The 26,240-nt window shown below is 42.0% G+C and overlaps 1 protein-coding gene across 8 annotated transcripts in view; it reads left to right on the forward strand.

Moving 5' to 3' along the window:
- The window catches only part of LOC106588567 (A kinase (PRKA) anchor protein 9), a 142,083-nt gene that overhangs the window by 55,117 nt on the left and 60,726 nt on the right, over positions 1 to 26,240 (forward strand). For 6 of the 8 annotated variants that reach the window (XM_045709244.1, XM_045709243.1, XM_045709248.1 and 3 more), the window contains 6 exons: positions 3,232 to 3,525; positions 6,469 to 6,567; positions 7,521 to 7,651; positions 13,896 to 14,086; positions 16,699 to 16,755; positions 22,151 to 22,395. In XM_045709244.1, coding sequence (XP_045565200.1) covers positions 3,232 to 3,525; positions 6,469 to 6,567; positions 7,521 to 7,651; positions 13,896 to 14,086; positions 16,699 to 16,755; positions 22,151 to 22,395 — 1,017 coding nt within the window. The remainder of the gene's footprint in view (positions 1 to 3,231; positions 3,526 to 6,468; positions 6,568 to 7,520; positions 7,652 to 13,895; positions 14,087 to 16,698; positions 16,756 to 22,150; positions 22,396 to 26,240) is intronic. The other 2 variants (XM_045709245.1, XM_014177703.2) reach the window with 2 other exon arrangements.

Here is a 26,240-nt window from a genome sequence, read left to right on the forward strand (position 1 = left end):
TCCTATTGTTCTTTGAAGAGTATAACCAAAACTGATCTTGTAGAATGACTTAAAACTAACAAGCAAGAAAACATATCCTAAACAAATCCATATGCACTAACTGAAACTAATGGTATGGATTTTTTTCCTAATAATAATGTAAAATTAACATCTGTACAGAAAAACTCATGTGAAGGCCAAATTACAGAGGAGGAACTTCTTGATGCAATTAAAGCCTTTAAGGCTGGGAAAACTCCAGGGCTGGATGGCATACCAGTGGAAGTATACAAAACCTTTTTTGATATACTCAGAGGACCATTATTAGCATGTTTTAAACACTCCTATATAAATTGTATATTATCAGACACGCAACAAGGTCTGATATCATTATTACTGAAACAGGACCCAAGTGGTAGATCAATCCATAAAAAAAATGTGAGACCTCTTACACTTCAGTGTTGTGATGCAAAAATCCTAGCAAAATGCTTGGCGCATAGAATTAAAAAAGTATTGTCAGATATTCTTCATCCTAATCAGACAGGTTTTTTTTACATTGGAGCTAATATATGACAACCCTATGTTCAAAATAGTAAATAATGGCTACATCTCAGAAAGTTTTTAACTATCTAGAGTAAAACAAGGTTGTCCACTATCGGCATATCTATATATTATTGCCATCGAAATGTTAGCTGTTCAAATTAAATCAAATTTTTATATTAAGGGATTAGATATCCGTGGCTTAACTAAGGTGTCATTGTATGCTGATGATTCATGTTTTGTTATAAAACCACAATTAGAATCTCTCCACGGCCTCATAGAGGATCTAGATACTTTTGCTATCCTCTCTGGATTAAAATCAAATTATGTGTACTATATTATGTATTGAATCACTAAAAAAATGCACATTTTACATTACCGTGTAGTTTATCAATTAAATGGTCTGACGGATATGTGGACATACTCAGTATACAAATCCCAAAAGAAAGAAATGATCTCACTCCAATAACTATTTATAGAAAGTATGCAAAAATAGATAAAATCTTGCTGCTGTGGAAAGGAAAATACCTGTCTATTTGTGGAAAAATCACCCTGATTTAACTTTTTAGTCATATCACAGTTTACCTGTTTGCTTATGGTTTTGCACCTATTGACCTGCTTTTTAAATTATATGAACAAAAAATATTATTTTATTTTTAATGGCAAGCCAGACAAAATTAAAAGGGCCTATTTATATAACGAATATGAATTCGAAATTATTAAAGCATTAGACCTAGATCACTAAAGGCATCAGTCATACAAAAGTTATACTTAAATCCAAACTGAGTAAATTGGTAGGAATGTCTCATCCTATGTTCAAGAATGGCCTTTTTCCCTTTATTCAGATTACACCAGCTCACTTTCGGTTGTTTGAAAAGGAAATAATCTCCAAAATATCGTAATTTTTTTAAACAAGCCTTAGAAAGTTGGTTGCAAAGTTGGTTTAATCCACCTGAAAAGACAGAACAAATAATGCAACAAATATTGTGGTTAAACTCAAATATACTAATTGAGAAAAACATTTTTTTTTTTTTTTTTTAAGAAATGTTTAAAAAAAGGTATAATTTTTGTGAATGATATCATAAATAGGACTGGTGGAGTTATGTCACACATGCAGCTAACACAGACATATGGAAATGTCTGCTCTACCCAAAATTACAACCAACTAATTGCAGCATTACCACAAAAATGGAAGAGGCATGTAGAAGGGGAAACAAGTAAGGAACTTGTATGTCGGCCCTGTATTAAAGAACATAAATGGTTAAAGAAAAGTGTGATAAATAAAAACATTTACCAATTTCATTTAATTAAGGACCAAAAAACTGACAGCTGTGCCATATAAATTGCAAAATAGTTGGGAAGAGATTTTTGATGTACCCATTCCATGGCACATGGTTTATGAATTGATACGCAAAACAACACCTGATTCAAAACCTTTTCAATTTAAATTACTATACAAAATTCTTGCAACCAATAGAATGTTATATATATGGGGGATACAATCTTCCCAGCTCTGCAGATTTTGCTGTAAGGAGGCAGAGTGATTAGAACATTTATTTTGGTATTGTTCATATGTAGCTCGTTTTTGGTCACAGGTCCAGGAATGGCTGAAGAATTGCAACATTTGGCTAGAACTAACGCTGCAGATAGCAATACTGGGGGATTTGAAAAGCCATAGTCAATCAATCAATAACATAATTATTTTAGCAAAAAAAGTCTAAATTAAAAATAATCTGTAGAAGCTATGAGAATAGACAGGTTCAGTACTTTTGTGAAGCATCACGTCTAAAAAATATATGGCAAATAGAAATCCAAAATGGATAGTGTTGAGAGATAGATGGGAGGGGTTGAATGGAGCTGAAGGGTGGGACTAATAACAAGATAACCAATGTTAAACATACGGGGTCTGTAAAATGTATGTAGGTTCAGACATTTTGTGAAATAGCACAGTTACAAATATAAATGAAATTGGATGGACATCAGAAATAGAGGAAAGACTAAAAACAAACAAAATATAACTATATATTCTGTCTGTAAAATGTGTATAATATGTATAAACTGAAGATAGAAGTCTAAGTGTTATTGTTTATTAGTTTACTCCAATTGGGGGTGGGGTGGTAGGGTTTGCTGGGAATAATAAAGGTATATTCAAAAAAAAAAAAGTATGTATATCTATATAGATATGTGTATGTATATATGTGTATGGATATATATATATATATTTATTTATTTATTTATTTATTTACCAAAAAAAAGATATAGGGGATTGGAAATTATGCAGACAATTACCTTGATGGAAGCAACAATCTTTCCGCAATATTTAGCTGATCCACCCCATAAGAAAAAAAATAAAATAAAAAAATAAAACACATCCTTGAGAATATTGGTGAGTTAAGGCATTTGGCAGTTTTTTTTATGTGCAGCCTTTGTATGTTTAAAGCACTAACTGTATCTTAGGGCGTAGTGAATCCTGTGAACTTCAAAAAATAACACACACGGTAGTCGTAAGTACTTATGTACAAAGCATGCATTTTAACCTGCTCCGAAGGGTTTTTGATAGGAAGATGCTCTTTTAGCATTTATTTGTGAGGAGCAGTGCTTTTAGTCATTCTATCTAGATTGAATTGCCTTTCAAATTATTATTTTTTGCCTTTCACTTGTCAACATTACATTTAAACCATTCCACTATGATGGGCTCATACGCATATCTCCTAGGTCATAGTTCAGATGTCGGTGGAGTTTGCCCAGCAAAGCGAATTGGCCCGAATCACCAAGAGCGCCCACGAGACCACCTCAGCCATGCAGACCCAGTCCGAGGAGGACGAGGCAGGGGTGGAAGAGGAGCAGCAGACCCCTAGGAGCTCACTCACCAATGGCATCTCTCTGGAGGAGATGCAAAGGAGGTTCGTGGAGGAAAAAGAAAGGCTGGAGAAAGAGCTGGAGGAGAGGACTGCGGAGCTCCATGGGATTAAAGAGCAGCTTCGCCGCAGAGGTCCAGGATCTGAGCAGGTTAGCATTGGGGGATTTCTGGATAGTTTGATTTGCACAGTAGCATGTGTTCATTGTTTGTTTGGGGTTACGACACCTAGGTTGGCATTAGTTGCTAAGATGCACAGGCTTAGGACTTGGATGAGTTTTTAAGCTCTTCGAAACATGCAATCTAAACATAAAACCACTCTCCGTAGAAGCTGAATGTAGTTCTGTGTTAAATGACGAGTTTGAAAATGAAGTGAAGTGATTTTCATTCACCTGCCAAGTATTGTCTCGTCTAACCCATTGCTCTCCATATTGAGAAGCACTTAGTGGGTTAAACCACTTGATCGCCAAGGGAGGGATATTATTATACCTCACATGGTGTGCTTTGCTTTGTACAAACCCTTCAGGGGCCTTTTGAAGGATAACACTGTGTCCTTACATTCGTTGTCTCCCTCTCTCCTTCTAGCTCTTTTTCTCAATACTTTTTTAGCCTAAGCCATAGCCTACTATCACATCATGTCCAAAGTGTTCTTAATCGAAGAGGCTGTGACGTCTAACCGAATATGCTTCACTCGGCCGCAATATTGGCTACACCCACAGGGCGCTTATTTTCATTAGGAAGACCGTAGCCTATTTGCTAGCATTGTCACCAAAAGTATGTATGAGACATAAACTAACGCAACACCAAAAAGTATATGCCATAGTAACTTTTCGTTTAGAGTTTTGGCATTGCTAAAGGGTCTAACAAGCCTCAATGTAACAGTGCTTGCCTACTTTCCCTAAAAGTGTACAGTAGATATTTCTATGTCCTCATAAGTGATAAGTGTGGGAGAAAATATAAGCACCGTTGTGGTATGATCTGAGTACTTGAGCTGTCATTCGAGCCCTGTGTTTTACACGCTTGAGATACAGTATTTATGCTGAATTAAATATTCATTTATTTTGAAAGCTCACTGTGTGGATGTCCTGCCCACACTCATGGTGTGCTGCTGACACACACAAACACACCCCTTGCAACGCCAGGCTTTTCACAAAACCTCCTAACACACACTAAAAACGACTCCTGTAATGTTGAAGACAACTTCGAAAAAAAGTTATTTACAGTTGAAGTCGGAAGTTTACATGCACCTTAGTCAACTACATTTAAACTCAGTTTTTCACAATTCCTGACATTTAATCCTTGTAGAAATTCGCTGTTTTAGGTCAGTTAGGATCACCACTTCATTTTAAGAATGTGAAATGTCAGAATAATAGAATGATTTATTTAAGCTTTTATTTCTTTCATCACATTCCCAGTGGGTCAGAAGTTTACATACATACACTCAATTAGTATTTGGTAGCATTGCCTTTTTAAATTGTTTAACTTGGGTCAAATGTTTTGGGTAGCCTTCCACAAGCTTCCCACAATAAGTTGGGTGAGTTTTGGGCCATTCCCCCTGACAGAGCTGGTGTAACTGAGTCAGGTTTGTAGGCCTCCATGCTCCCACACACTTTTTCAGTTCTGCCCACAAATTTTCTATAGGATTGAGGTCAGGGCTTTGTGATGGGCACTCCAATACCTTGACTTTGTTGTTCTTAACCCATTTTGCCACAACTTTGGAAGTATGCTTGGGGTCATTATCTATTTGGAAGACCCATTTGCGACCAAGCTTTAACTTCCTGACTGATGTCTTGAGATGTTTCTTCAATATATCCACATAATTTTCCTACCTCATGATGCCATCTATTTTGTGAAGTGCACCAGTCCCTCCTGCACCAAAGCACCCCCACAACATGATGCTGCCACCCCCGTGCTTCACGGTTGGGATGGTGTTCTTCGGCTTGCGAGTATCCCCCGTTTTCCTCCTAACATAACGATGGTCATTATGGCCAAACAGTTCTATTTTTGTTTCATCAGACCAGAGGACATTTCTCCAAAAAGTACGATCTTTGTCCCCATGTGCAGTTGTAAACCGTAGTCTGGCTTTTTTATGGCGGTTTTGAAGCAGTGGCTTCCTCCTTGCTGAGCAGCCTTTCAGGTTATGTTGATATAGGACTCGTTTTACTGTGGATATAGATACTTTTCTACCGGTTTCCTACAGCATCTTCACAAGGTCCTCTGCTGTTGTTCTGGGATTGATTTGCACTTTTCGCACCAAAGTACGTTCATCTCTAGGAGACAGAACGTGTCTCCTTCCTGAGCGGTATGACGGCTGCGTGGTCCCATGGTGTTTATACTTGCGTACTATTGTTTGTAGAGATGAACGTGGTGCCTTCAGGCATTTGGAAATTGCTCCCAAGTATGAACCAGACTTGTGGAGGTTTACAATTTTTTTTCTGCGGTCTTGGCTGATTTCTTTCGATTTTGCCATGATGTCAAGCAAAGAGGCACTGAGTTTGAACGTAGGCCTTGAAATACATCCAGAGGTACACCTCCAATTGACCCAAATTATGTCAATTAGCCTATCAGAAGCTTCTAAAGAAATGACATCATTTTCTGGAATTTTCCAAGCTATTTAAAGGCATAGTCAACTTAGTGACCCACTGGAATTGTGATGCAGTGAATTATAAGTGAAATAATCTGTATGTAAACAATTGTTGGAAAAATTACTAGTGTCATGCACAAAGTAGATGTCCTAACCGACTTGCCAAAACTATAGTTTGTTAACAAGAAATGTGTGGAGTGGTTGAAAAACGAGTTTTAATGACTCCAACCTAAGTGTATGTAAACTTCAGACTTCAACTGCAATTGCCGGATTGTGTTTTTTGGTTGTCAGGGTTGTTCATAGCTGGAGTTTGCATGCATTTAGGCTACTTTTTCCCCTTTGTGTGTGTGTGTGTGTGTGTTTGCTTAGCTACCAGATAGTGTTCACGCCACTGCGTCACAAATGTTCTAACATTTTGAGTCGAAGCATCAAACAGCCATTTTATGTTATTGTGAATGTTATCATTTTGGTCATTGAATAAATTAAGGCTACTTGCTTTTTTTTATTGCAGATGGGATATTCCTCTGAGGGAGAGAGTGAGAGAAAAGCAAGTAGAAAGAAGGAAAGAGCAAAAGCGCAAGTGAAAAGCAGAGTCTCACAGAAAGAAAAGGTAATGTTTTTATTTTACAATTCAGTTCTACCTCTACTACTTTCCACCTCAGCCTAAAAGACATCAGAGTTGCACTCAGTCCATAGTGATGATGCAGTTTTTCAGTGGTTGATGGAGACTTACTCTCAGTATTGTGAGGTAGAATGTCTTCGGAGTTGTGTTCAGAATCCCTAAATGTTATTCAGTGTTTGATGAATGGAGACTCACTTTCAGTTGTGTGAATTGAAATGTCTTCAGGCTATTTTTAGGCAACCAGCCCCCGAAGGCCCATGATGGCTGTCGCTTTTGGCACCTTGGATGTGTTTAGTTATTAATATGTTATACCCTCAGTACATTAAATCCTGTTCATCTATTGACTGTGTTTACTGACGTTCAGTTAGGACTATGTGCTCTTTGCATAATAGCCTAACTTATAGTGACATGAAGAGTACCTACTCTTTTCGTTTCTAATTTAAATGTCAAACTGTTAAATCTCAACCAAATGACGAAATATAAAGATTGAAGCTCAAAGATAAAAAGATTGTGGCAGAAACCTCAACAGCCTTCACCAGTACACACAATGTGGTCATTTAGGAATCAACATGAACATCTCTTGATTAGTATTCTGAATGAGCAGCATTTCTGTTCCCTCACCATGAGAGGGAGCCACTCTACTTCCTGCATCAGCCCTTGACTCAGGTGCACCTGTTGCCATAACAGCACAAAGATACTAGTGTTTCCCTGGCTTCCATGGATTTGTGTGTGTGTGTGTGTGTGTGTGTACTGGTGCGTGCTGCGACTCTCGTCTGATTTGAATCCACTTTCCTTATAATGGTCATGCCTTCAGCTCGCCTTGCCGTCTCATGTTTCCAGGAATCGTCAACACAGTGTGAAAGTCTGTGCTTGTCTGTAAACGGGTGATAATGACAGGGCTGTTGTCGTTCTTCTCCCTCCTGCCGGTCCATCCATTGAAGAAGAGGGGAGAAGAGGAAGGTGAGGAAGATGAAGAGGTCAGGTGGAAGAGGCCCATGGGTGGAAATATCTCGTCACAAGATAGAGAGGATGACTCTTCTTGTCCAGATCATCAAGTCATCACTACTGAGAGGTATGACAGAAATGTTCTATACTTTATATTTCATTTATATCGTAGAGAACATATTTAATTCCTGTGCACGTGTCATGATTTTACCTCTGCACATTTATTGTATATTTTTGACCAGAGAATTGTTTCATTTTTTTATACCCACATACAGTGCCTTCGGAAAGTATTCAGACGCCTTTGTCCATATTTTGTTACGTTACAACCTTATTCTAAAAAGGATTAAACTTTTTTTTTTATCCTCAGCAATCTACACACAATACCCCATAATTACAAAACAAAAACAGTAAAACATTTTTTTTTTTTTTACAAATGTATTAAAAAGAAAAAACACACATTGTTTACTTAAGTATTCAGACCCTTTTTTACGAGACTCAAAATTGAGCTCAGATGCATCCTGTTTCCATTCATCATCCTTGATGTTTATACACCTTGATTGGAGTCCACCTTTGGTAAATTCAATTGATTGGACATGATTTGGAAAGGCACACACCTGTCTATTCAAGGTCCCGCAGTTGACAGTGCACATCAGCACAAAAACCAAGCCATGAGGTTGAAGGAATTGTCCGTAGAGCTCTGAGACAGGACTGTGTCAAGGCACAGATCTGGGGAAGGGTACCAAAAAATGTCTGCAGCATTGAAGGTCCCCAAGAACAGTGGCCTCCATCATTCTTAAATGGAAGAGGTTCGGAACCACCAAGACACTTCCAAGAGCTGGCCGCCCGTCAAAACTGAGCAATCCGGGAGCTGACAAAAACCTGATGGTCATTCTAACAGAGCTCTTGAGTTCCTCTGTGGAGATGGGAAAACCTTCCAGAGGGACAACCATCTCTGCAGCACTCCACCAATCAGGACTTTATGGTAGAGTGGCCAGACGGACGCCACTCCTCAGTTAAAGGCACATGACAGCCAGCTTGGCACCCAAAGGACTCTCAGACAATGAGAAACAAGATTGTCTGGTCTGATGAAACCAAGACTCTTTGGCCTGAATGCCAAGCATCACTTCTGGAGGAAACCTGGTACCATCCCTACAGTGAAGCATGGTGGTGGCAGCATCATGCTATGGGTATGTTTTTCATCGGCAGGGACTGGGAGAATAGTCAGGATTGAGTGATAGAGGACGGAGCAAAGTACAAAGAGATACTTGATGAAAACTTCTCCAGAGCACTCAGGACCTCAGACTGGGGCAAATGTACACCTTCCAACAGGACAACGATCCTAAGCTCACAGCCAAGACAACGCAGGAGTGGCTTCGGGACCAGTCTCTGAATGTCCTTGAGTGGCCCAGCCTGAGCCCAGACTTGAACCCGATCGAACATCGCTGGAGAGACCTGAAAATAGCTGGACAGCAATGCTCCCCATCCAACCTGACAGAGCTTGAGAGGATCTGCAAAGAAGAATGGGAGAAACTCCCCAAATACATGTGTGCCAAGCTTGTAGTATCATACCCAAGAAAACTCGAGGCTGTAATCGCTGCCAAGGGTGCTTCAACAAAGTACTGAGTCAAGGGTCTGAATACTTATGTAAGTGATATTTCAGTAAAAGTATATATTTTTTATGAATTTGCAAAAAATTCTAAACCTGCTTTTGCTTTGTCCTTGTGGGGTATTGTGTGTAGATTGATGAGGGGAACGATTTAATACATTTTAGAATAAGAATGTAACTTAACAAAATGTGGTTAAAGTCAAGGGGTCTGAATACTTTCCGAAAGCACTGTATAAACTGATAAAAGGTTAGACGGACAAGGGACCCGATCTATACTAAAATGTCTTAAGTATAAGTTGTGTTCTAGACTGACTATGTATGTACATTGTAATACTTTTATATAAGTGGGTTAATTCAGCAGGTGCTCTTAAAGAGCAAAATTAAAATATTTGAGCTACTATTTATTTATTTTCGATACACAAGTTTCTTCAAAAAGAGATGTATGCAGTGAATATGACCAAGCACCACGTTTCAAGAAAAAATATGTGATTTCGGCATATATTTGTCATCAAATTTCATCTGATCTTCACCTAAGTCACACCAATAGACAGTGTGGTTAAACTAATAACACACAAATTATTGTATTTTTCTTGTCTATATTGAATACATAATTTAAACATTCACAGTGTAGGTTGGAAAAAGTATGTGAACCCCGAGGCTAATGACTTCACCACAACCTAATTGGAGTCAGGAGTCAGCTAACCTGGAGTCCAATCAATGAGACAAGATTGGAGATGTTGGTTAGAGCTGCCTTGCCCTTTGGAAAACACTCCCAAAATGTAGCTATTTATTTTTTATTATAAAAAAAAGTAACCTTTATTTAACCAGGTAGGCCAGTTAAGAACAAGTTCTCATTTACATCTGCGACCTGGCCAAGATAAAGAAAAAGCAGTGCGACAAAAACAGAGTTACCACATGGGATAAACAAATGTACAGTCAATAACAAAATAGAAAAATCTGGATACAGTGTGTGCAAATAAAATAGGGAGGTAAGGCAATAAATAGGCCAATAGAGCCAAAGTAATTACAATTTAGCAATTTACACTGGAGTGATATATGTGCAAGAAGAAATACTGGTGTGCAAAAGAGCAGAAAAACAAATATGGGGATGAGGTAGTTGGTTGGATGGGCTATTTACAGATGGGCTGTATAAGCTGCTCTGACAGCTGACGCTTAAATTTAGTGAGGGAGATATACAGTGAGGGAAAAAAGTATTTGAAAGTATTTGATCCCCTGCTGATTTTGTACGTTTGCCCACTTACAAAGAAATGATCAGTCTATAATTTAAATGATAGGTTTATATGAACAGTGAGAGACAGAATAACAACCAAAAAAATCCAGAACAACGCATGTCAAAAATGTTATAAAATTATTTTCATTTTAATGAGGGAAATAAGTATTTGACCCCTCTGCAAAACATGACTTAGTACTTGGTGGCAAAACCCTTGTTGGCAATCAGAGGTCAGACGTGTCTTGTAGTTGGCCACAGGTTTGCACACATCTCAGGAGGGATTTTGTCCCACTTCTCTTTGCAGATCTTCTCCAAGTCATTAAGGTTTCGAAGCTGACGTTTGGCAACTCGAACCTTCAGCTCCCTCCACAGATTTTCTATGGGATTAAGGTCTGGAGACTGGCTAGGCCACTCCAGGACCTTAATGTGCTTCTTCTTGAGCTACTCCTTTGTTGCCTTGGCCGTGTGTTTTGGGTCATTGTCATGCTGGAATACCCATCCACGACCCATTTTCAATGCCCTGGCTGAGGGAAGGAGGTTCTCACCCAAGATTTGACAGTTCATGGCCCCGTCAAATGATGCGGTGAAGTTGTCCTGTCCCCTTAGCAGAAAAACACCCCCAAAGCATAATGTTTCCACCTCCATGTTTGACGGTGGAGATGGTGTTCTTGGGGTCATAGGCAGCATTCCTCCTCCTCCAAACACGGCGAGTTGAGTTGATGCCAAAGAGCTCCATTTTGGTCTCATCTGACCACAACACTTTCACCAGTTGTCCTCTGAATCATTCAGATGTTCATTGGCACACTTCAGGCGGGCATGTATATGTATTCTTGAGCAGGGGGACCTTGCGGGTGCTGCAGGATTTCAGTCCTTCACGGCGTAGTGTGTTACCAATTGTTTTCTTGGTGACAATGGTCCCAGCTGCCTTGAGATCATTGCCAAGATCCTCCCGTGTAGTTCTGGGCTGATTCCTCACCGTCCTCATGATCATTGCAACCCCACGAGGTGAGATCTTGCATGGAGCCCCAGGCTGAGGGATATTGACAGTTCTTTTGTGTTTCTTCCATTTGCGAATAATCGCACCAAATGTTGTCACCTTCTCACCAAGCTGCTTGGCGATGGTCTTGTAGCCCATTCCAGCCTTGTGTAGGTCTAAAATCTTGTCCCTGACATCCTTGGAGAGCTCTTTGGTCTTGGCCATGGTGGAGAGTTTGGAATCTGATTGATTGATTGCTTCTGTGGACATGTGTCTTTTTTAGAGGTAACAAGCTGCGGTTAGGAGCACTCCCTTTAAGAGTGTGCTCCTAATCTCAGCTCGTTACCTGTATAAAATACACCTGGGAGCCAGAAATCTTTCTGATTGAGAGGGGGTCAAATACTTATTTCCCTCATTAAAATGCAAATCAGTTCATAACATTTTTGATATGCGTTTTTCTGGATATTTTTGTTGTTATTCTGTCTCTCACTGTTCAAATAAACCTACCATTAAAATTATAGACTGATCCTTTCTTTATCAGTGGGCAAACATACAAAATCAGCAGGGGATCAAATACTTTTTCCCCCCACTGTAAGTGTCCATCTTCAGTGATTTTTGCAATTTGTTCCAGTCATTGGCAGCAGAGAACTGGAAGGAAAGGTGGCCAAAGGAGGTGTTGGCTTTGGGGATGACAAGTGAAATATGGAGCGCGTGCTACGGGTGGGTGTTGCTATTGTGAGCTGGGATAAGGCGGGGCTTTACCTAGCAAAGACTTATAGATGACTTGGAGCCGGTGGGTTTGGCGACGAATATGTAGCGAGGACCAGCCAACGAGAGCATACATGTCTCAGTGGTGGTTAGTATATGGGGCTTTGGTGACAAAACGGATGGCACTGTGATGGACTGCATACAATTTGCTGAGTAGAGTGTTGGAGGCTATTTTGTAAATGACATCGCCGAAGTCCAGGATCAGTAGGATAAGTCAGTTTTATGAGGGTATGTTTGGCAGCATGAGTGAAGAAGGCTTTGTTTGCGAAATAGGAAGCCGATTCTAGATTTAACTTTGGATTGGAGATGCTTAATGTGAGTCTGGAAGGAGAGTTTACAGTCTAGCCAGACACCTAGGTATTTAAAGTTGTCCACATATTCTAAGTCAGAACCACAAGAACCTCTATTCACATGAAGCATTGCCTGATGTGGACCATGCCTCGGACAAAGGTGATCTCAGAAGACCTAATATTAAGAATTGTTGACTTGCATAAAGCTGGAAAGGGTTGCAAAAGTATCTCTAAAAGCCTTGATGTTCATCAGTCCACGGTAAGACCAATTGTCTATAAATGGAGAAAGTTCAGCACTGTTGATACTCTCCTAGGAGTGGCCGTCTTGCAAAAATGACTGCAAGAGCACAGGGCAGAATGCTCATTGAAGTTAAGAAGAATGCTAGTGTCAGCTAAAGACTTGCAGAAATCTCTGGAACATGCTAACATCTTTGTTGACGAGTCTACGATATGTAAAACTCGAAACATGAATGGTGTCCATGGGAGGACACCACGGAAGAAGCCACTGCTGTTAAAAAAAACATTGCTGCACGTCTGAAGTTTGCAAAAATGTACCTGGATGTTCCACAGCGCTACAGGCTAAATATTCTGTGGACAGATGAAACTACAGTTGAGTTGTTTGGAAGGAACACAGAACACTGTGTGGAGAAAAAAAGCCACCGCACACCAGCATCAAAACCTCATCCCAGCTGTAAAGTATGGTGGGGTTAGCGTCATGATTTGGGGCTGCTTCGGGCCTGGACAGCTTGCTCTCATTGACGGAAAATGAATTCCCAAGTTTATCAGCACATTTTGCAGGAGAATGTAAGGCTATCTGTCTGCAAATTGAAGCTCAACAGAAGTTAGGTGATGCAACAGGACAACAACCCAAAACACAGAAGTAAATCAACAACAGAATGGCTTCCACAGAAGAAAATACTCCTTCTGGAGTGGCCCAGTCAGAGTCCTGACCTCAACCCAATTGAGATGTTGTGGCATGACCCCAAGAGAGCAGTTCACACCAGACATTTCAAGAATATTTCTGAACTGTAATAGTTTTGTAAAGAGGAATGGTCCAAAATGCCTCCTGACCGTTGTGCAGGTCTGATCCGCAATTACAGAAAAAGTTTGGTTTAGGTTATTGCTGCCAAAGGAGGGTTATTAAATCCAAGTTTTCACATACTCTTTCCACCCTGCATTGTGAATGTTTACATGGTGTGCTCAAAGTCATGAAAACGTATAATTGTTTGTGTGTTATTAGTTTAAGCAGACTGTCTATTGTTGTGACCTCGATAAAGATCAGATCAAATTTTATGACCAATTTATGCAGAAATCCAGGTATTTCCAAAGGGTTCACATACTTTTTCTTGCCACTGTACATATGTAGTTAACCAAAGCACTTGTGCAGTATGCGTCTTGCCAACCTCACCCGTAACAAAAATATTTGTTTTAAGTGAATGAAAGACCATAATCTTTGCTCAACAACATTTCATATTTTTGTTTATTTTCTTCTTTCCGCAGGAATCTGCTGCGTAAGGCTAACGAGAGCCTCCGACAGGTGCTGAGTGATGTGCTCAAGACCACAGCGGCCGCTGAGGAAACCATCGGGCGCCATGTGGAGGGGCTACTGGTACCCCCCTCCTCCTCACAGAGACCCACCTGGCAAAGAGCAGCAGGCGAGCCCTTTAGGCCTGCCACAGGGGCTGCTGAAGGTTCGTTGAGCAGCCAATTTCAAATCAACCCCTACCACCTATGCATGTTGTGAGAAGTAAAATGGGGTCAGCAATGTTGCTCATCTGGGCCTTACTGGTGTCACAGTTAAGCTACATCTCTAACAAACACATCTGATTACACTTAACTGAAGACCAGGATTAGTAGCTAGGGCTGCGACAACGTGTGACACCAATAATTTTATTTATTTAACCTTTATTTAACTAGGGAAGTCAGTTAACAACAAATTCTTATTTACAATGACGGCCTAGGAACAGTGGGTTAACTGCCTTGTTCAGGGGCAGAACGACAGATTTTTACCTTGTCAGCTCGGGGATTTGATCTAGCAACCTTTCGGTTACTGGCCCAACGCTCTAAACAGTAGGCTACCTGCTGCCCCTTCAAGCCCCCTTGGGGATCCGAGTCTTGGAAGAGCACAATAGCACTCCATCAAGATGATATAGATTTCATTAAATAGAGCCAGACAAAACCTAAAGATACAATGAGGTAAGGGAGAGAAGAAGAGATGCAAGGGTTGAGGTCTGGGTGTGTGACAGAAATATACACAGGAGAGGAAAGAAAGATGGAGACAGAATACTTATTGCCAAAAATGCCCATGGTGAATATCATATCAGCTAAAAACAAGAGGAAGCTGCTCCAGTGGGCACCCGATCACCAACAACAGACATTTGAGGAGTGGAAAAACATCGCCTGGTCCGATAAATTCCGGTTCCTGTTGTGTCATGCTGATGACAGAGTAAGGATTTGGCGTAAGCAGCATGAGTACATGGCCCCATCCTGCCTGGTGTCAATGGTACATGCTGCTGGTGGGGGTGCTGTAATGGTGTGGGAAATGTTTTCCTTGCACTCGTTAGGTCCCTTGATACCAATTGAGCAACATTTCCATGCCCCAAATAATTCTGGCTGTTCTTGGGGCAAAGGTGGTTGCAACCCGGTACTAGATGGGTGTACCTAATAAACTGCCAACTGAATGTATAGCGTTAACTTTGCCAATATTCAAAACTTGTATACAGTTTGTGTGAAAGTCAGCTGCGTAACCAAGCTGCTAAAGATACAGGGGGAAAATTCCTATACTGAACAACAAATATAAACGCAACATGCAACAATTATTACAATTTTACCAAGTTACAGTTCATATAAGGAAATAAATCAATTGAAATAAATTCATTAGGCCCTAATCTATTGATTTCACATGGCTGATGAGGGGCGCAGCCAATCAGAATATGTTTTTCCCGACAAAAGGGCTTTATTACAGACAGAAATACTCCCCTCCACCCCTCAGATGATCCGTAGGTGAAGAAGCAGGATGTGGAGGTCCTGGGCTGGCGTGGTTACACGTGGTTGTTAGGCCGGTTGGACGTACTGCCAAATTCTCTAAAACTACATTGTAGGTGGCTTATGGTAGAAAAAAATTAACATTTAAAATCTTTGGCAATGGCTCTGGTGGACATTCCTGCAGTCAGCATGCCAATTGCACGCTCCCTCAACTGGAGTCATCTGTGGTGTTGTGTGACACAACTGCACATTTTAGAGTGGCCTTTTATTGTCCCCAGGACAAGGTGCACCTGTGCAATGATCATGCTGTTTAATCAGTTTCTTGATATGCCACACCTGTCAGGTGGATGGATTATCTTGGCAAAGGATAAATGCTAACTAATAGGGATGTAAACAAATTTGTGCACAGCATTTGAGCGAAATAAGCTTTTTGTGCTTATGGAACATTTCTGGGATTTTTTTTTTCTTCAGCTCATTAAACATGGGACCAACACTTTGCATGTTGCGTTTATATTTTTGTTCAGTGTACATTTAATATCAATGCAAATGTATCTTTATTGTACCAAGCTTTCCGTCAAACTACCCTCATCAGGGTGACCAAAACGTGTAAAATGTATCTCATGTGTACATTTTCCTAATTACAGCCAATGGCTGCTAAGTGCACAATAATCAGTTTCAGTTTGCAGACTGAGAGCAATACATAATGATATCCCCAGGGACCATAGCATTCATGGCAATTTCATCCCAGCGCCAAACATTATTAAAAGTCAAGTTCCCACAGTTACCAGAGGAAAATCAGTCCAGCCAGACTGACACTCCTGTCACTATTAGGCGGTGTTAACTGATGAATCATAGGAATTAATCTAACTCAGGAGGTGACATGGCAATCCTTCACCAATACCTTTTAACCAGACTCTTATTGTAGGGCTACATTTTTCCTGGTCGCTGCCCCATACGACAACCTGGTGTTAACAGAATGTATAATTGCCTCCCGACAATACTTGCTCAACCTTTATTTCACAGATCATAGAATCACACAACTAGATAACTGAATTAAGCAATTGAAGTCAGGTGCACTTGCTCAAGGGCACAGCAGCAGTATACCCTACCCTGGACAATTTTATGGTCCATCCATTCCACCAACCACTGCCTAACTGTCAGACAATAGTGGTTATACCATTACACTCCTTAGCGTCTGTATACTCATCTCATCTCTTGGTATGTGGCCCGAAGGTGGAGTCCCCAAACATGACAAGTGTGTTTAAGACACAATGCCCTGCCAAGCTTAACAATATGCCTCTCCCTTATGTGTCTACAGGCTTAAGGGGATACTGCGAGACTGGCATTTTTAAGTGCAATGACTGGAAGTCTACAGGTACATTTGGTATGGCTAGTTAGCAAACTACTGCTAACCTCCTTCAAACTGCATGCAGAGACATGAACATGTTATTCACAAGTTCATCTGGCTCTGGGTAAGTGGATAAATGCCAGAATCTTGCAGTATCCCTTTAAGTGGTAAAGCCTGCTCTAGTGTGGGAACATCTCCCCTCAAGTAAACATCTGCCTGCCCTCTCTACACACATGAGACATACACACACATGCATGCGTGCATAGCTAGGGTTAATTATTGTGGTTAGATTTTACAGTTCAGAGAACTAGTTAGTTAACCAACCGCTTGACTTTTTTTGTTACCTTTTTCAAATGCTCTTGTATTTTATCAATGAAGTATAGCTGTTGACGGGTTATTTGACTGTGACGTGAACTGAAAAAGAATCAATGTGCACAATAGTACTGACTCCTTATTGAGATTTTGTTTTCACAAAGTACATGACATTCAGGGTTCTCCTCTTCCCCCTTCAGAGAGACCCTCCCTCCTGAGAATGAAGAGGCAATTGTGGATCATTCATTAACATAATGTCTGTTCTTTCCTGTTTTAGTTCTGTGTCTGGGGTGGCACTACCAGTCAGCTAGGATTGAGACTATAAAGCCCTGCTTTCATGTGATATTGCAGCTGGGGATTTTAACAAAGCAAATGAAAGAAAACGCTACTGGAGTTCTATCAACACATTACCTGTAGTACTCGTGCCTCAAAAACTCTAGACCATTGTTACTCTCCCTTCCGGGATGGCTACAAGGCCCTCCCCCACCCTCCCTTCGGCAAATCAGATCATGACTCCATTCTATGCTGAAGACACATTTGACCAGCTGGCTGGAGTGTTTACGGACATATTCAATCTCTCCCTATCCCAGTCTGCTATCCCCACTTGCTTCTAGATGTCCACAATTGTTCCTGTACCCAAGAAAGCTAAGGTAACTGAACTAAATGACAATCGCCCCGTAGCACTCACTTCTTTCATCACGAAGTGCTTTGAGAGGCTAGTTAACGATCATATCACTTCCACCTTAACTGCCACCCTAGCTCCACTTCAATTTGCATATCGCCCCAATAGGTCCACAGACGATGCAATCACCATCACACTGCACACTGCACACTGCCTTATCCCATCTGGACAAAAGGAATACCTATGTAAGAATGCTGTTCATTGACTACAGCTCAGCATTTGACACCATAGTACCCTCCAAGTTCATCATTAAGCTTGGGGCCATGGGTCTGAACCCCGCCCCATCGTGGACTTCATTACGGGCCACCACCCAGGTAGTGAAGGGAGGAAACCACACCTCCACTTCGCTGATCCTCAACACGGGCTCCACAAGGGTGAGTGCTCAGCCTCCTCCTGTACTCCCTGTTCACCCATGCCTGCGTGGCCATGCACGCCTCCAACTCAATCAAGTTTTCAGACGGCACAACAGTGGTAGGCCTGATTACCAACAATGGCGAGACAGCCTACAGGGAGGAGGTGAGGGCCCTGGCGGAGTGGTGCCAGGAAAATAACCTCAACGTCAACAAAATGAAGGAGCTGATCGTGGACTTCCGAAGACAGCAGAGGGAGCACACCCATATCCACATCGACAGGACAGCAGTGGAGAAGGTGAAAAGCTTCAAGTTCCTCGGCGTACACATCACTGTCTGAAATGGTCCACCCACAAAGACAGTGAAGAAAGTGCAACAGCTCTTCTTCAACCTGCACCGCCTGCAACCGCAAGGCTCTCCAGAGGATGGTGCAGGCTGCCCAACGCATCACCGGGGGCACACTGCCTGCCCTCCAGGACACCTACAGCACCCAATGTTACAGGAAGGTTCACCCCACTTTCATCCAGAAGGTGAGGTCAGTACAGGTGCATCAAAGCTGGGACCGAGAGACTGAAAAACAGCTTGTATCTCAAGGCCATCAGACTGTTAAATAGCCATCACTAGCCGGCTACCACCCGGTTGGTCAACCCTGCACCAGTGATTTACATGTACATAGACATGGAATCACTGGTCACTTTAATAATGGAACACTAGTCACTTTACTAAAGTTTACATGCTGTTTTACTAATTTCATATGTATATACAGAATTCTAATGTACACTGCTCAAAAAAATAAAGGGAACACTAAAATAACACATCCTAGATCTGAATGAATGAAATAAACTTATTAAATACTTTTATCTTTACATAGTTGAATGTGCTGACAACAAAATCACACAAAAATAATTAATGGAAATCCAATTTATCAACCCATGGAGGTCTGGATTTGGAGTCACACTCAAAATTAAAGTGGAAAACCACACTACAGGCTGATCCAACTTTGATGTAATGTCCCTAAAACAAGTCAAAATGAGGCTCAGTAGTGTGTGTGGCCTCCACGTGCCTGTATGACCTCCCTACAACGCCTGGGCATGCTCCTGATGAGGTGGCGGATGGTCTCCTGAGGGATCTCCTCCCAGACCTGGACTAAAGCATCCGCCAACTCCTGGACAGTCTGTGGTGCAACGTGGCGTTGGTGGATGGAGCGAGACATGATGTCCCAGATGTGCTCAATTGGTTTCAGGTCTGGGGAACGGGCGGGCCAGTCCATAGCATCAATGCCTTCCTCTTGCAGGAACTGCTGACACACTCCAGCCACATGAGGTCTAGCATTGTCTTGCATTAGGAGGAACCCAGGGCCAACCGCACCAGCATATGGTCTCACAAGGGGTCTGAGGATCTCATCTCGGTACCTAATGGCAGTCAGGCTACCTCTGGCAAGCACATGGAGGGCTGTGCGGCCACCCAAAGAAATGCCACCCCACACCATGACTCACCCACTGCCAAACCGGTCATGCTGGAGGATGTTGCAGGCAGCAGAACGTTCTCCACGGCGTCTCCAGACTGTCACGTCTGTCACATGTGCTCAGTGTGAACCTACTTTCATCTGTGAAGAGCACAGGGCGCCAGTGGCGAATTTGCCAATCTTGGTGTTCTCTGGCAAATGCCAAACGTCCTGCACGGTGTTGGGCTGTAAGCACAACCCCCACCTGTGGACGTCGGGCCCTCATACCACCCTCATGGAGTCTGTTTCTGACCGTTTGAGCAGACACATGCACATTTGTGGCCTGCTGGAGGTCATTTTGCAGGGCTCTGGCAGTGCTCCTCCTGCTCCTCCTTGCACAAAGGCGGAGGTAGCGGTCCTGCTGCTGGGTTGTTGCCCTCCTACGGCCTCCTCCACGTCTCCTGATGTACTGGCCTGTCTCCTGGTAGCGCCTCCATGCTCTGGACACTACGCGGACAGACACAGCAAACCTTCTTGCCACAGCTCGCATTGATGTGCCGTCCTGGATGAGCTGCACTACCTGAGCCACTTGTGTGGTTTGTAGACTCCGTCTCATGCTACCACTAGAGTGAAAGCACTGCCAGCATTCAAAAGTGACCAAAACATCAGCCAGGAAGAATAGGAACTGAGAAGTGGTCTGTGGTTACCACCTGCAGAACCACTCCTTTATTGGGGGTGTCTTGCTAATTGCCTATAATTTCAACCTGTTGTCTATTCCATTTGCACAACAGCATGTGAAATCTATTGTCAATCAGTGTTGCTTCCTAAGTGGACGATTTGATTTCACAGAAGTGTGATTGACTTGGAGTTACATTGTGTTGTTTAAGTGTTCCCTTTATTTTTTTGAGCAGTATATTTTAGTCAATGCCACTCCGACATTGCTCATCCTAATATTTCTTTATTCCATTCTTTAGATTTATGTTACTTGTTAGATACTACTGGACTGTTGGAGCTAGGCACACAAGCATTTCGCTAAACCGCAATAACATCAATAACAGATGATGCAATCTCTATTGCACTCCACACTTCCCTTTCCCACCTGTGTGAGAATGCTATTCATTGACTACAGCTCAGCGTTAAACACCATAGTGCCCTCAAAGCTCATCAGTAAGCATAGGACCCTGGGACTAAACACATCCCTCTGCAACTGGATCCTGGAGTTCTTGACGGGCCGCCCCCAGGTGCTAAGGGTAGGTAACAACACATCCGCCACGCTGATCCTCAACACGGGGGCCCCTTAGGGGTAGGTGCTCAGTCCCCTCCTGTACTCCCTGTTCACGCACGACTCCAACATCATCAAGTTTGCCAATGGCACAACAGTGGTAGGCCTGATCACTGACAGCCAATAGGGAGGAGGTCAAAGGTGCCAGGACAAGAACCTCTCCCTCAACGTCATCAGGACAAAGGAGATGATTGTGGACTACAGGAAAAGGAGGACTGAGCACGCCCCCATTCTCATCGACAGGGCAGGTTGAGAGCTTCAAGTTCCTTGGTGTCCACATCACCAACAAACTAACATGGTCCAATCACACCAAGACAGTTGTGAGGAGGGCACAACAAATCCTATTCCCCCTCAGGAGACTGAAAAGATTTGGCATGGGTCCTCAGATTCTCAAAAGGTTCTACAGCTGCACCATCAAGAGCATCTTGACTGGTTGCATCACTGCCTGGTATGGCAACTGCTCGGCCTCCGACCGCAAGGCACTACAGAGGGTAGTGTGTACGGCCCAGTACATCACTGGGGCCAAGCTTCCTGCCATCCAGGACCTCTATACCAGGCGGTGTCAGAGGAAGGCCCTAAAAATTGTCAACGACTCCAGCCACCCTAGTCATAGACTGTTCTCTCTGCTACCGCACGGCAAGCGGAACCGGAGCGCCAAGTCTAGGTCCAAGAGGCTTCTAAACAGCTTCTACCCCCAAGCCATAAAACTCCTGAACATCTAATCAAATGGCTACCCAGGCGATTTGCATTGCCCCACCGCCCCCTCTTTTACACTGTTGCTACTCTCTGTTATTATCTATGCATAGTCATTTGAATAACTCTACCTATATGTACATATTGCCTCGACTAACCGGTGCCCCCCCGTACATTGACTCTGTACCAGTACCCCTGTATATAGCCTCGCTATTGTTATTTTAATGCTGCTCTTTAATTATTTGTTACTTTTATCTCTTATTCTTATTTTTGGGGGGTAATATATATATTTTTAACTGCATTGTTGGTTAAGGGCTTGTAAGTAAGCATTCCATTGTAAGGTCTACACCTGTTCTTTTCGGCACGTGACAAATACACATATTTATCAAATTAAATTGTGACCAATGAACATTATGACAGTGCTCATACTGCTAGACCAAGGAAGGGATGGGCAACTCCTCGGAAGCCTTGTGTGATTAAGACCTGGGATACCATGCCTTATTATAATTGTTGGTGAATGCTTTTCCATAAAATAAATTGTTTGGATGAAAATGATTAAATGCTGACTGGTTGATATTGGTGACAATGAATACAATATTATTTTCCAATGAAGTGTATTCTCCTGACAATTAACTTTTCCCTCCATTTTTCCTGCCCAGATGCGTCAACCACTGAGAGTTGCCAAGGCAGCAAGACTGGGGCGGATGACGTGAGCATGTGGTCGGGTGAGACAGAGACGGACAAGGGCCTGGAGTTGTCCCAGCAGATGATGACTGACTGCCACAGCCTGTTGCCAGGAGCGGAGCTTCAGCTGGAGAACGAGGAGTACCTCATGAATATTAGCTCCCGCCTCCAGGCCGCCGTAGAGAAACTGCTGGTGGCCATCACAGAGACGACCAATCAGGTACGTCACAGCAAGGTTCACTTAGTAAGAGCGTGGTGTGCTCAGCACAAAGGTTGTGGACCACACAGAAATGAATCTGTTCTATAATTTTGTATTATCTTATACGTTGATCGTTGATTGTCATTTAAAAGGCTGTTGTTGATTAAAGCATTGTGGCGCAAACTAAAGCCTCTGCCATATCTAGCGGTAGGCTACATACTATAAATACACCATTCCGGGAACTGTGTGTGAGCAAAATACCAGTGCTATACAACGGTTGGAAATGAATGGATTTATCACCTAAACATTCTCTTGTTGACAGTCACGTATTGTTACAGTTTTTGGAAGCTACAATGACATGGGCTACATGCGCTCTGTGTCAAATACATAAATTACATGCATGAGGTTATTGGCAAACGTGTAAAATGGCCACTCACTGACAATACACTTCGTATTTTACACAGTCATAACCCCCTGTGTTTTTTTTAGTCTATTCTCACACAGTCCCTTTAGAGATGAGACTGCAGAATCCTGTTTGCTATTAGATAGCCGGAGCTAGAATGAATTCACCACACAATAAGGCTGGTTCAATCCCAGTGGTTGTCTATAGATGCACGTGGATTTGCATAGAGCGTTGTCTCTCTTCCTCCCCCTAGCCTATTATAATCCAGCTGGACTCTGATGACTCCTACCCCTCAGGCTACTGCATCGCAGTGCTAGAGGCATCACTGCAGACCCAGGTTCGATCCTGGGCTGTATCATAACCGGCTGTGATTGGGAGTCCCATAGGGTGGCACACAATTGGCCCAGCGTCGTCCGTGTTAGGGGAGGGTTTGGCCGGGGCAGACCGTCATTGTAAATAAGAATTTGTTCTTAACTGACTTGCCTAGTTAAATAAAGGTTAAATAAAAACTAAAGGCTACTACTGCCCATTCACTGTGTGTGTGCCCTCTGCCAGCCTAGAGATACTTTATACATCATTAAAATGTCGTACAGTTTCTGCATCATACTGCATCTTCTGTTCGTCCTATATTCAAGCATTACTCATGGTGTAGTGGTTATGCATGTAAAAATAGCTCAGAAGAGATTCACGGACATGTACTGACTTTTAAATATCCCTAAGTGGCTAGTTGGGAGCATCTGTAAATTACACAATGTACAGTTGAAGTCGGAAGTTTACATACACCTTAGCCAAATACATTTAAACTCTGTTTTTCACAATTCCTGACATTTAATTTAATTTTTGGTCAGTTAGGATCACCAGTTTATTTTAAGAATGTGAAACGTCAGAATAATAGTAGAGAGAATGATTTTAAGTTCATCTTTTATTTATTTCATCACATTCCCAGTGGGTCAGAAGTTTACATACACTCAATTAGTATATGGTAGCATTGCCTTTAAACTGTTTAACTTGGGTCAAACATTTTGGGTAGCCTTCCACAAGCTTCCCACAATAAGTTGGGTGAATTTTGGCCCATTCCTCCTGACAGAGCTGGTGTAACTGAGTCAGGTTTGTAGGCCTCATTGCTCGCACATGCTTTTTCAGTTCTGCCCACAAATTTTCTATAGGATTGAGGTCAGGGCTTTGTGATGGCCACTCCAATACCTTGACTTTGTTGTCCTTAAGCCATTTTGCCACAACTTTGGAAGTATGCTTGGGGTCATTATCCATTTGGAAGACCCATTTGTGACCAAGCTTTAACTTCCTGGCTGATGTCTTGAGATGTTGCTTCAATATATCCACATATTTTTCCTCCTTCATGATGCCATCTATTTTGTGAAGTGCACCAGTCCCTCCTGTAGCAAAGCACCCCCACAAAATGATACTGCCAACCCCGTGCTTCACTGTTGGGATGGTGTTATTCGGTTTGCAAGCCTCCCCCTTTTCCCTCCAAACATAACGATGGTCATTGTGGCCCAACTGTTCTATTTTTGTTTCATCAGACCAGAGGACATTTCTCCAAAAAGTATGATCTTTGTCCCTATGTGCAGTTGCAAACCGTAGTCTGGCTTTTTTATGGTGGTTTTGGAGCAGTGTCTTCTTCCTTGCTGAGCAGCCTTTCAGGTTATGTCGATAAAGGACTCGTTTCACTGTGGATATAGATACTTTTGTACCTGTTTCCTCCAGCATCTTCACAAGGTATTTTGCTGTTGTTCTGGGATTGATTTGCACTTTTCGCACCAAAGTACGTTTATCTCTAGGAGACAGAACGCGTCTCCTTTTTGAGCGGTATGACGGCTGCGTGGTCCCATGGTGTTTATACTTGTGTACTATTGTTTGTACAGAAGAACGTGGTACCTTCAGGCGCTTGGAAATTGCTCCCAAAGATGAACCAGACTTGTGGAGGTCTACAATTTTTTTCTGAGGTCTTCGCTGATTTCTTTAGATTTCCCATGATGTCAAGCAAAGAGGCACTGAGTTTGAAGGTAGGCCTTGAAATACATCCACAGGTACACCTCCAGTTGACTCGAATGATCTCAATTAGCCTAACAGAAGCTTCTAAAGCCATTACATAATTTTCTGGAATTTTCCAAGCTGTTTAATTAAGGCACAGTCAACTTAGTGTATGTAAACTTCTGACCCACTGGAATTGTGATACAGTGAATTATAAGTGAAATAATCTGTCTGTAAACAATTGTTGGAAAAATGACTTGTGTCATGCACAAAGTAGATGTCCTAACCGACTTGCCAAAATTATAGTTTGTTTACAAGAAATTTGTGGAGTGATTGAAAAATGAGTTTTAATGACTCCAACCTAAGTGTATGTAAACTTCCGAGTTCAACTGTACATGGGACAATGTAAAAATTCCAATAGCTCCAAATTTCCATAAATTAAAAGCCTTAAACCAACTAAATTGGAGAAATTCATATACACATTTTGAAAGCATTTAATGATAACTAAAAGCTGTGCAACATGAAAGTATTTTCATTTCATTGTGTAATTTATTGACGGTCACTAACTAGCCCCGGAGATAGGCTATCCAAAGTCAAACCACCTCGACACGGTCGACCCACCAGCTGGCAGAAGCTAATTGGCTAAATAATTTGGCTAACTCTCCCCACCTACGAACACACACAATAGACACCCACACAATGATGTGTATAAACCCTGGATGACTGACAGGAGGCGCTGTATTGTAGCCATCGCACAGCCAACTTGGCAATCCTCCTCCATTGTAAAAAAGATTTTAGAAGTTATAGAAATGCATTTCTTAATGTCTACATTTGTTTTTGACACATTTCTTCTATTACAGACACTTTAATGCATACTGTAATTTCCGGACTATTAAGCGCACCTGAATATAAGCCGCTCCCACTTAATTAAAACATTTTTTTATTTTTAACATAAATAAGCCGCACATGTCTGTAAGCCGCAGGTGCCTACCGGTACATTGAAACAAATGAACTTTACACAGGCTTTAACGAAACACGGCTTGTAACAAAAAAATAATAATTTGCAGTAAGCTTTAGTTGTCTTTTTGCACTGAGTCAATTCCTCACGCTGCTGTTTCCAACGTCTTATCGACTCATTAAGACCAAGCTCCCGTGCAGCAGCTCTATTTCCTTTTCCAACAGCCAGATCAATCGCCTTCAACTTGAAAGCTGCATCATATGCATTTCTCCGTGTCTTTGCCATGATGAGGGTGACAAAATGACTACCGTAATCAGAATGATGGGACGTTTGAGAGCGCTCGATTTGATCTAAACAGTAAACCAAAAAGTTGTTTGACCTTAACCCGTTCGGCAATTTCATTGGTCTAATGAAAGCTTCATGCCGCCAAAAAACTGAGCACGTCACAGAATGTGTTTTTTTTTTAGCCAAAAATTTTTGAAAGCGGGAAAAATCCATATATTAGCCGCGTCA

The sequence above is a fragment of the Salmo salar genome, chromosome ssa27 (genome assembly GCF_905237065.1).
Source record: "Salmo salar chromosome ssa27, Ssal_v3.1, whole genome shotgun sequence".
In the NCBI taxonomy this organism is placed as follows: Eukaryota; Metazoa; Chordata; class Actinopteri; order Salmoniformes; family Salmonidae; genus Salmo; species Salmo salar.